At 50.0% G+C, this 12,320-nt stretch overlaps 1 protein-coding gene across 1 annotated transcript in view; it reads right to left on the bottom strand.

The window, feature by feature from the left end:
* Positions 1–4,438: 4,438 nt before the first annotated feature.
* The window catches only part of FAM53B (family with sequence similarity 53 member B), a 63,442-nt gene continuing 55,560 nt past the window's right edge, over positions 4,439–12,320 (bottom strand). The window contains exon 4 of the mRNA XM_080912010.1: positions 4,439–8,311. Within this exon, the coding sequence (XP_080768136.1) occupies positions 7,940–8,311 (372 nt within the window). The 3' untranslated portion in view covers positions 4,439–7,939. The remainder of the gene's footprint in view (positions 8,312–12,320) is intronic.

Below are 12,320 nucleotides of genomic sequence, written 5' to 3'. Positions count from 1 at the left end.
CCCCTGTTGTTGACTCAGCCTTTGTTAGTAAGGGTCCAGTGTGTAGAGAGAAGGGAGGTCCTAAACAGGGTCTTAGATTTCTACACTACTCAACAGTAGAGGGGTAAGGCTACGGAACGCCCCTGCTCTGACCCCTTTAAGAAATTTAGAAGTGGAGACTGGCAGGGTGTGGTGGCACACGGCTTTAGTCCCAGCACTCAAGTGCCAGAAGCAAGTGGGTCTCTGTGAGTTCAAGGCCAGCCTAGTCCACAAAGGGAATCCAGGACAGCTAGAGCTGCATAGAGAAACCCCGTCTGGGAAAAAAAAAAATAGAGAAAGAAAGAAACAAGCAAAGGAGCATTTCTTCATCTCTGGTGGGAGAAGACAGAGCAGGACAAACACTAGCATTGCCTCCTACATTCATATATTTAAGGATGTAGTTTTAAGTTCTATTTGTGTGTGTGTGTGTGTAAGCATGCCATTGGTACACTTATGGAGGTCAGAGGAACAGCTTGTTTGAGTTGGCTCTCTCCTCTACCTTTCCATAGTTTCTGGGAATCAAATTTGGCTGGTAAAGGTAAGCCCCTTTACCAGCTGAGCCCTCACCAGCCCCGAGTTTTCATTACTGCAATAAAATATCAGAGGCAGGCTTAAGTGTGGTGGGGTCACATGCTTGTCATTTTAGCATGTGGGGTTCAGAAACAGGAAGACTGTCACAAATTCCAGGCCACCTTCACCTACGTGGCAAAAATGTCATAAAATGATACAAAAAAAAAAAGAAAGAAAGAAAGAGAAAAAGGGGGAAAAGAGTGGGTTTTGTATAGCTCAGGTTAGAAGGTTTGGACGAGTCTCATAAAGATGTCATGGAATCTTCCATGATGAGACAGGAAGACAGGAGATGGCCCTTTGAGGACCCCTCCTCTGCCCCCAAGCTGATCTAAGGACTTTACACATTTTAAATGTTCTACTAGCTCCCAATACCACTACCCAGGGGATCAACTCCCCAACTTATGGCTTTGAGGGCAACACAGCCATCTCCAAACATAGTGCTTCACTAGGCCTGGCAGTGGTGACCAGACAAAGGTTCTTCTCCAAGGGACCCCTGAAACAGCACCCACCCCCAGTGTCAAGTTTCCGAATCTGATGAATGGACCGATGCTATTGCTGTTTCTTCTCTAATGGATCCAGAAGCCACTGATGAATCTCTCGGGAGACAACTTCTCATAAAAAGAAGTCGGCTGTGGATTTAGCCCAGTAGGTAAAGAAGTCATCTGGGAGAGCGCTCACTGAAAAGAAAATGGCTGCAGTGTGTTTCAGTCAGTTAATTGTCAGCCATTCAATCATGTATTGACTCCATAGAACTACCAAGCACTTGAGAGGCAGAAGCAGGCAGATCTCTGTGAGTTCGAGGCCAGCCTGGTCTACAGAGTGAGCTCTAGAATATCTAAGGCTACACTGAGAAAACCAATAGCCTGTCTCTGAGAAAACCAAACAACAGAACAACAAAAGGTGTACCAGTATGTACTTTTAAATATATATTTTTAGGTTCCTTGGTGTTTTGCCCATATGTATTTGTGTGTAAGGGTGTCAGAAGCCCTGAAACTAGAATCGCAGTTGTGAGCTGTCATGTGGCTGCTGGGAATTGAACCCCTTGTCTCTAGAACAGCCAGTACTCTTAACTGCTGAGTCATCTCCCCAACCTCTGCAGTGTGTAGTTGTAATCCTGTGCTAGGGAGGTAGAGATAGGAGAATCCTGGGAGCTAGATGGCCAGCTAGCCTGTGAGCTCAGGTTCAGTAAAATACTATCTCAAAAAAATTACAGGCAAGATGGCTCAGTGAGTAGGCATTTGCCACCAAGATTAACAACCTGAGTTTGATCCCTGGGACCCATATGACAAAGGGGAGAATCGACTCCTACAAGTAAATTGTTTTCTGACTACACCCATGATATGGCCTATACACTCACATACTCAAATAAATACAGTGAAAATTAAACCGTAAGGTAGAAAAATTGAGGAAGACATCTGACATTGACCACTGACTTACACACCACACACACACACATATACGCCGTGGGGGGTGGGAGGGAGAGAAAGAGAGGGGCGGGGATAGTCTGAAGACCAAAACTGAGGTTGACATCTGGCCTCCACGTGTGTGCACACATTGGTACAACTGCAAACATGTAAAGGAGTCAGAGGTCCTCTGATATTTCCCTAGACAATGATACTCCCTCTAGCACTGTGAACACGTCAGTGGGGCCTTAGTGGTCAGGCTGAAGAAACTGGCTGAATATCTGCATCAGGAGGAGGGGCCACCAGTCTGGCCAGTGTCATTGACCTTCAAGGGAAGGCCTTTGGCCTCTTAGCTGGATAGACAGAAAGCTCCACTAAAGTGCACAGCAGCTCAGAATGGAGAGGTCACTAGTGCCATTGCAGTGGGCTGTGCTTGCTAATGAGTGTGCCCCATGGGTATTGGAGTTCTCTCTCTCTCTCTCTCTCTCTCTCTCTCTCTCTCTCTCTCTCTCTCTCTCTCTCTCTCTCTCTCTCTCTCTCTCCTGAGCAGTTGCCGCCCTGGCTCTCCCTGGCTGGTTTCTCCAGGTAAGCTGCCAAGGAGTGGGCTGTAGACCCTGTATGATCTGGTCAGAGATCACTTTGTCCTCTGAGCCACAGTGAAGTCAGAGAAATAATCTTTAAACTCATCCGAGGTCCTGGAGTAAAGGGCAGAGTGGAGACTCCGACGCCTAGGCCATGTCTTATGTTCTTTCTGAAGCTGGATTCTGAGATGCTCCCTCCAGCCTTGTCTGCAATCCCATTTAAACAGCCTGTGGTGACATCAGGACTGCAGTCATCCAGTGCCCAGCTGTCCTGTCCCTGCAGAGGCAATGGCCTCCTGGCTGGATGCTTCTCAGGGTGGCAGCACAGCCTCCCTTCTCTTGATCAGTCAGCTACCTAGCAATCAGCTTGTAGGATTACCATAAGGGACCATCTGCCTCTTTAAAATGGGAAGACCCATGCTGAGGCTACAGGGTGCTCAGGGACCCACCTCACAAGCCAGTGTGACTATCATTATGACACCAGCTTTTCTATGGATAATAGATAGACTAAGCAATTTGGGGTCATTGGAGCAATTATTACATAGGGAATACAACCAAAAAGTTTAAAAAGAAACCAGTAGTCACTTGGATGTCTGGTTATTGCCCAGGCTGGGTATATTTGGGGGGATGTGATTTTTTTCTATGCTCATTTTGGGAAGGGCCTGTTCTCACAGAAACCCATTGGGTCACCATCCCATGTACAGGTGGGGGGCCTGCTTAGTGATTGGGGACATCCCTAAATGGGTGGACCCATGAGCCAGCTGAGCTTGGGAGCTACAGAATGCTGAGGTGGCACTGAGGGATGCTGCTGCCTTGGGAACCCAAGCCTGGCTGCAAGCAGGATCCTATTTTCAGCAGACCTCAAACGCAGGGGACACAATGGTGTGGGGAGGCATCAGGACAGAGGCCTGTGCATGCTGTCAGCTTGAGGTAGAGCAGGGCTAGAATGAAGCTGGTACCACTGGGGAGTAGGAGGTGCCGATTAGGAGGCCTCTTGGGTCATTCAGGGCTGTTGTGCCCCTGCCTTTGGTAACCTAAGGACTGCGGTTGGTGGCTTTCCTCTTCTGTCTGCTCTGAGAACTACATACTGTATATGAGAGGCAGAAGACTGGTGTCCTGGGATGACTGCATGGCCAGCCTGGGATCTCACTCACATGCCCTGATTTTACAGTGTATATGGTGTATGCTGTATGGGTGTGTGCCAGTGTGTACGTGATGGTCTTTACCTGCCAAGCTATCCCTAGCCCCAAAAGGTGGCTTTGTGGGGAGTTTTTAGACAGTATCCTGGTATTTAGCCCAAGCTGACCTTGAATACACAATCCTCCTGCTTCGGCTTCCTGAGTGTTGACTGGTGTGACAGGTGTGTGTCACCACTCTGGAACACTTCTTTCTTATTTATGTTTATTTTTGTATATGGATGTTCTGCCTGCATATGTCTGTGTGCCACATGCATTGGATCCCAGATACTATTGGAGCCCCTGGAACTATAGTTACAGATGACATGGCTCTTGTGTGGGCAGAGATTGAATCTGGGTCTTCTGGTTCTTAACAACAGAGCCATCTCTCTGTCCACCACCACCTCCCTGCTTAAGTTACACATTCACATACCATGCCGATGTGTCTCTGGCTCCTCTGCGGCTCCCCGTGATGGCAGCTGTGGCTATGGGAAACCCTCTCTAGCAGTTGCTTCCACAGCCACCCAGCACTTCCTCCTCTCCCTGAGGCATGGGGACATAAGTCCGTCCTGTAGTTCTCCCAGTCCAGGGCCAACACTCCCAGGGACAGAGCGGCTAGGAGAGCTGCTGCTGGTTCACTGCACCCAACAAAAAGCACACAGCTATGCCCAGGCAGCTGGGTGTTGAACCAGGAAGCTTTATTTACACAGTAAAAGTAACAAGCAAATTCCTGAGACTAGAGCGGCTGAAGTGCAAGACAGACAGGGCCTGTGGGGGAGGCAGGCAGTGGGGCGTGGTGCCAGCGAGAAGACCCAGCATGGACTGCTGCCCTGGTCGGGGCCTGACCCATTGCACCAGTCACCACACCGCCTCAAACAGTACCGCTGCTGCCGCCTGCCTGGGACACACACATGGCCCTAGCACGGCCTGCAGGCCCATCTGTCCCTGACCCCTGGGCATCCCCCAACACCAACAATGCAGTTCATCTGCCGATGAGACTGTGCTAAGTCAGGCTCTCCTACCTAGCCTAAAGGAGCTCCATCAGTCTGCAGTTTTAAAGTTACCTTTCTCTTCCTCTTTCGGGGGCCTGGCACCAGGAGGAGGGGTCGGGCCAGCGGCACGGGTATGGCAAGGAGCAGCATCATGGGCCGAACGCAGAAGGTCCCTGAGCCCTGGCATCTGGCTTGCATTTTAAGTGGCCATCATTCAAGTAATTTTAACCACATCAGTGGAAATGGGGGTCAGGATCCAGGGGTGAGTTCTAACGGCTGTGAACATTGAATGAACCTATGGGAAAAGTATGGCCATTGGTCTGAACAGGAGACCTGTCTAAAAACTGGGGTGGGGGCATTTCCTGTTTAATGTGGACCATTCTTTTATTTAACTTTTCCTTCTGCATACAAATTTAGAAAACTTTCCTGCTTACCAAAAAAAAAAAAAAAAAATGTTTTTTTAAAGTAAGGCCTTCTGAGAATACACATCTGCATGTGTGGTCAGAACAAGTTCCATAGACCGACACCACCCATGAGTAAGGCAAGAGTGGGCAGTCTTGTCAATCTAGGCTGCTAACCTAAACTCAGGTCAGGTACCTGGCTGAGAGCAACTGTCGGTTTGGTGGCTTCTGGAGTGTGTGGGATGTCATGTGCTAAGAGGCCCTGTTCCCAGTTGGTTTTGGTGGAGGCTTTAGACCTTCAGGCTGCATAGGCAAGTGAGTGAACAAGCCCACCTTCAGCTTCTGTAGGGGATGACACTCACGGGCAGGCTGAGGAAGGTGATGCTTCTACTGTAGCCTGCACTGAAGCCAGGGATCCCTGTGGGGTGAGCCAATCTGCCGGCTGCCTGTGGTGCCAAGTACATGGGAGCCAGAGCGGACCTCCCAGGTGAACCTTCCTCCAGGATATTTAAGAGGTCTTGAGGCCAGTGAGTGGAGTCGATGAATGGGTTTGTCTGGGTCACATGACTGCTAAAAGCTGACTGAAGACTTAGACAAGGCCTGCTTTGCTTGATGAAAAGAACATCAGCCAATGAGTACACTGGGCAGAAAAAGCTACCACCATCTTTCCTGGCTGCTTTTGCTGGGGGCTTGGACTGAGGCTTAGCTGGACGGGGACAGTCAAGAGAAGCCTGAGGAAGCTGGAAGGGGCCAATCCCTACCCCAGGTTTGGAGCATTTCTGCCAAGGGAACAGTCTCCTGGAGTCAGGAAGGAAAGATGAAGCTGTCATTCAGCAAGTTCCTGTTTGTCCTTCAGCCACCAGCCTCAAGGGAGCTAGTCTAAGGACAAGTCACCACACAACAGCCTTAAGACACACACTTGCCACCAGGAGCTCCTGGTCCCTCAGGAGAGGCAGCTGGCAACAGCTCTATGCTTTGGCCTTAGGAGGGTAAGTGGAGCAGAGCAGGGGACAGGGCCCAGCCTCTCCTTTCCTCGGGGGCATGGCTTTAAGCACTATGAACAGAATCTCTCACTGCATGCTTTCTGGGGAACAGGGCACTGGTGTGTGCTCCCATACCCTCTCAACCATCTTCCTCTGTGACCCACCAGGCAGGGCTGCTGTGTCATGCCTTCACCAGCTTTCTACTTTGCCTTTTCACTGTCCCCAAGGCCAGCTGGACCCCTACCACCACCACATATATCCACTAGGCTACCTGGCCTGAGGTTATAGGAATGGGGCTTCCTGTGCCTTTGGGTCTGATTTTAAAGAAACGTTTCCTATACATCAGAACTTGAGCCTCTGTTCTTCTGGTGAAAAGACAAATTAAAGTTTAAACAAAAGGTTCCCATCAAGGTCTTTCTTTAGGAGAAAGGTAACAACCATTTGGGTTCAGCCAGCAGAGGATGAAACCTCCGAGGGTAGGCAGCAGAGCAACTACAAACGTGCCTAGATCACATGTCCGCGAACCCAAGAGAATGCACTGGTTATTTTTAGCCTTATGGGAAAACAAGCCACTTGTGTAAGCCAGCCCACTTGCTATTGTCTGCAGAAGATGCCAAGTTTGCTAAAAGCCAGAGTCCCAGAGTGCAGAGCCCTGTAGCATGTCTATAGGGAGGACTGAGGGGAGCTGCCTGAACGGATGCCCTCTGGGAATTATGCTGGGAGTGAGGAGCTGCAAGGGGGAGTGTGATTCAAGCCATGCGGTGGCAGGGCCTGCAGAGGAGAGCCTCAGGGCTGGGCTCACATCAGTGGACTTGGAGGGGGATGTCTTGAAGCCTATGCTTTCATTAAAGCCAGCAGTGTCTGTGAACAAGCAGCAATGTGCTAGGAATGCGGTGGAGGCTTCCAGGCCCCCAACATAGACTGCTCCAGAGGGAAGCCTGCAGAGTGGCTAGCCTGCAAAGGAACCAGCAGACATCCCTCTGCCCAGGAATGTGCACAGGGCCGAGACTCCTGCATCTGCTTGTAGATCCTGAGAACACTTTGAAGAGGTTATCTTGTCACTGACATCTCTATACACAACTGAATTCACTGAGCTGAGCACTCAGGGACTGGGGACAGTAGGAAGGCCAATGTCAGGCTTGCCAAGGGAGCCCCTGAGGTGGCAGAGGTGTGAGTGACTCTTGGTGCTGAGGGAGAGCTGATAGGCCCACCTTTCAGTCAACACAACCACCAAATGCCCACCCATATTCTGGTCATCCCTGACCTATCCCCTGATCACAAAAAATGGGACACGGATTATCCCAGAATCCCTGCCAGTGCCCCAAATGGATTAAGGCCACACGGTCTGCTGTCACTATAAGAGGTGTCTCCCGAACCTTCCCAAGCCTGGGCCAGGGAGACCTGGGAGAGAAGGCACGAGTAAACTAAGTAAAGGAGGCTTTGGGTAACTCCCCAGCAGGAACCTGAGCAGGGCTATAAGGTGCTCAGGCCCCTGGCACCCTGATGAAAGATGCAGCTGGCCCCGCCCTACTGAAGAATGGTTACCCAGCACTCCATAAGGAACAAAGAGGAGGAGACCAAACTGAAAACCTGTTTTGGGCTATAGTAGTTCCATGGAACTAGTGGGAGGCCAGCTGCTGCCTGTGAGGTGTGGCCAAGTTGCCTTCACAAATTTGGGCACTGCAGGGTGCTGGCTGGTTCCTTGGAAAATGGCTGGGCTCCTTTTGGGGAAACTTTTTGCCAGACCCAGGATCCCCTTTGGAGTGACCGAAGGCCTGGAGGAAAGCCTGTTCTCCAGACCGTGGCCCTCAGTCCCTCAGTTGTTCTCTATCTGCTCAATGTCCAGCTCGCCGTCCAGAGAGCAGAGGCTGTTTGTGCAGGCTCCCCGGTCCCGCCAGGCGGTGGCCGGCTCCCCCTTCCTGCAGCAATCCTCATCCTGACTGCAGCCATCTGACTCATCACAGGATAGGTCCTCCTGGCAGGTGAACTGGTCATCAAAGGAGTGGGGAACAGGCTCGGGAACAGGCTCAGGAACTGGGGTCCCAGCAGGAGTCCTGCCCCCTGGGCTGGAGGCTGAGAGCAACGCGGTCCAGGATCGGGTACTGCTGACGAGGGCAAAGGGGCTCTGAGAGCTGTGCTCGTCCACCCCCGTGTTCAGGCAACTGAGGCTGCTGAAGGTCTGACAGTTCTGTGAGGAAGAGATACAGTGGTCAGTGAAGAGGCCACATACCCCCACAAAGCCACACAAAGCCTTGTTGGTAATTAATCTGCCAGGCTTGTAACAAGACCACCAGGTCTGAGACTCGTGCATGAAGTACCTCTGGCCACTGAACATAACCAGTAGCCAGTTGCTATATAAAAGGCAAAAACATGATGAGGCCCCACTTGTGGGCAGCTGCGGAGAGATGGACAGACCTCAGACCTCAGCCTGGCAACAAGGTGTCTGATCTAAGGCTACTTCATTCCAGATGTGCCTTGTCTGAGATTGGTTCTAAGACATACTCCCTCTTCAGTGTGTACATCCTTATCTAAAACGATGTATGCCACCAACCCTAAGTTATGGATCACACCTGCTGACATGGAAATGCTCGTCAGTAGCTACGAATACCATGCTAGTCACTCTTTCTGCGCAGATACAATTTCTCCTGGATGTTTAAGATTTATCTATCTATCTATTTAATTTATTTATTCAATGTGTGAGTACACTGTCCCTCTCTTCAGACACACCAGAAGAAGGAATCAGATCCCATTACAGATGGATGTGAGCCACCATGTGGTTGTTGAGAGTTGAACTCAGGACCTGTGGAAGAGCAGCCAGTGCTCTTAACCACGGAGGCTTGAGTCTTCTCTCCAGAATCTGATTTTTTTTTTTTTTTAATCTGAAGTTTTGACTGAGTCTGAGAAGACAGTTTAAGGTATGTGTGAAGAACAGATACAAGACTTTTTACTCAGTGGTTTTGGAGGCTGAACACCCAGAGCCTTCCATGTGCTAACTTTGCTCTCTACCTGAACTACATCCCCAGCCCTATATGAATACCCATGGCCACACTGTATTAAATAAAACCAGTGAATAACCTAGATTCCACATGTCCTTTCAGACACGAAATACAGACTAGGGTGGCAGTGAGCTCACTGCCACATTTCTTACGAGAAGGGGACCAAGTTAGATGGAATCGGCACCAGGTTACTCTGCAGCCATAACTCCTACCCTACTTGGAGATCTTTTCCTGATGTTTTAACTGAGTATTATCAGATTCATCCGGGGCTCTGCATTGCTCCTGAAGCTAAAGAGGCTGCTATCTAGAGGACAGGACTTCTGACCCACAGTGGTCTGTAGCAGGAGGAGCGGGCTCGGACTGCTAGTCTGCTTCTAGCCCTCAGCAGCTCATTGGAAAGAGGCGTTATAGTAACGGCTGCAGAGAGAGGAAGTGTGGCTACACAAGAGCTTCTTCCTGGTGAGGCTCCAGGGATAACTGAAGGCAGCATTGAAGCCAATACTGTCTTAATTCGCTGACCAGTGTCAGGCCTGATACTGTATTGGGGTGCCACCAAACTACAGGTTCAACAACATAGTTCAAATGTGGGGCTCTAAGCAGACGTGGACAGGGACTGTAGCAGCAAGGGGCACTCGTGGCCAGCCTGACTTCCCTCAAAGGCCCCATAGCAATTGGGAAAAGAGGAGCAGGGTTTGGCTTCTCCCCAGTGTACAGGAACTTAATAGCACTTGCTGTCTCTCACCTGCCAATGAAAGGCACAGACCTGTCCCAAGGGCCCCAGTTCTTTCAAAGACCAAAGTGTTTGTGTGTTGCTTTGAAATAAAGATGTCTGCTGCCACAGCAAACAGGCCATTGAAACAGGTTCAACAGACAGAAGATGAAAGGTGTTTTCTCTAGGGAAAGGCAGCTGTACCTATCACAGGCACACACACAGTTCCTGACACTCTACAAAAGACACCCTCCTGATGGGTTCACTTTTCTTGGGTTCTTTCAATTAACAAAGAAAGGAGGGGCCAACAAGATGGCTCAGTGGATAAAGACACTTGCACCAAGCCTGATGACCTGAGTTCAATCCCTAGAGAGCTGACCCCCAAAAGTTGTTCTCTGACTTCCACAAGCTCACCATAGCAAACACCCACACCCATAATTTGCCTAATAAATAAATATCAAAAAATAAACAATAAAAGAGAAACAGGTGCTGAGGGGCTCAGCTCTGGGTTTCCAGAAAGAAGGTTGAGATGCATCCTGAGATGCAGGCCCAGGTCAGAAGAGCCCCCAGCCACCTCTAAGACCCTGCTGATGCTGGGATTTGCTGTCTGGTGTAAACCCACAGTCACAGGATGCATTCCTTCATTCCCACGGCAATGCTTAGGCACACCTCAGAGGTCCCCTTTTGCCTTCCAGGCTACTGGCCTGAGCTCAGTGAGACATCACGGCACAAGAAAGATAGCTCAGTAATGGCAATGCTTTGCCAGGCCAAGCTGTGTGGGTAGAAAAGGCCTAGGGGTGAGGCCAAGACTAGTCAAGAACTCAGGAGCTCAGAGAACCCAACCTCTTCTCCTGCATCCCTGGCTAAGTACTGCATATTTTTGACTGAACAGGTGTGTAAGCGTGAACAGCAATATATAGTTAGCACCTGAATGTCTCAAGTGCTTGCTGATTGTTCTGGGTGATGCCAACAGTACCTGAGTATCACATCTATCTACTGTGCCAGATGCCAGGACATGCCTCACTGTTCTCTGTGAGCTGTAAAGTGAACAAGGGCAGGGGTCTAGGAAAAGATCCCAAAAGAAATCCTCCCTAGTGCTCTAGGACTGTGTTCTTTCTATCTTGCTGGAGTCATCCTGTCTCATCTTGATCTTACCCAAGGTATAGCTAATAGGTACAGCTAATAGGTCCCAATTCTGTGGCTAATGTAACAGCATACGTGGTCAGAGTGTGTGTTCCAAACTCATATGTCAGTGCCTAAAGAATCAAGAAATAGGATCATTGGTGGTGCCCCCAGTGAGTTGAGGGTTAATGCTGTAAGGATGAGGAACCACATCGTCCTCTTTGTCATGTAAGAATCACAAGCAGAGGGTACCATCTGTGAATAAGCAATCCCCAGCAGGTGTGCAGGGATGATGACCTTCCTGGCCTCTAGAACCAGAATCCACTCTGTTGTTCCTAAGTTCCTGGCTATAGGGGCCTCCTATTGCAGTGAAAACACTAGCTGTTATGTTAAAGCATTTGACATAACCCATTTGCTGGACCTAAAAACTACCAAGGCCACTTGGCCATTTCCGAAGTAGGGTCCGCCTCATCATGGCTTCAGGCAAGCTACCTCAACCCCTGAACGTTGGTCTGTCTGTTAAATATGGGTGGCCAAGAGCATCCTGGGGTCATTCCTCCCCCAATAGTCTATGATAACACACTTTCTTCATAGCAGGATGGGAAGCTATGAGGTCTGGGTGATGCATTTTGTCCCAGGCAAACCACAGATCACCACAGAAAACCCCTAGTATTCCTCAGAGTCATCTATGTGTCCCCTGCCTGCAAAGCCAATGTCATTTGGAAAACTTTGATGACTCAGAATTCAGTCACTTGGCCAAAGTGAAAAATGAGAACCACCACTTAATGTTCCATCCGGTGGCATGTCCCACCTGTCAGGGAACACTGTGCCTGCCACAGAGAGGCAGTGAGCCTGCTGTCCAGAATCTCATCCCATTGGTGGGTAAGGGGAGGCAGTCACCCATGGAGTTCACCCACCCTCAGGCCCACCACATCCTCAGCAGGGCCTCCCTCCCTCTCTTATCAGTTCATGTTGCTCCCAGGAAGAATGAATGCTGCACAGGCCTGTTGGTATCCTGGAGGCCTGTGTACCCTCAAAGGTCTGGGGGAAAGCAGAGTCAAAGGGCCACAGGAACATAGCACTCCTTGAAATTGCTACTCTTGGACTTTGCCTCACCCAACAACTTTTGTTCTTGAGGCCGACTTAGAAGACCTGCTCAGCCAACAGACTCAGTGCCCTTATGGCCCTGAGCTAATGACCAGAGACACTGAGCCTACTCTTAGAGTCCACAAGAGGGATTACTGAACAAAGCTGTTCCCAGGGCACTTTTCTATCTAACTGAGCCGACTTTAGCTCTAGCTAGTCCCAGCAGAGCCCACTGACCACGCTGTTGCTCTAGCCTGGGTCTCTAGCTCAGCCCTAGCCCCAGC

Source organism: Micromys minutus (genome assembly GCF_963924665.1).
Source record: "Micromys minutus genome assembly, chromosome: 2".
Lineage (NCBI taxonomy): Eukaryota > Metazoa > Chordata > Mammalia > Rodentia > Muridae > Micromys > Micromys minutus.
This window is presented reverse-complemented; position numbering and strand designations above follow the sequence as displayed.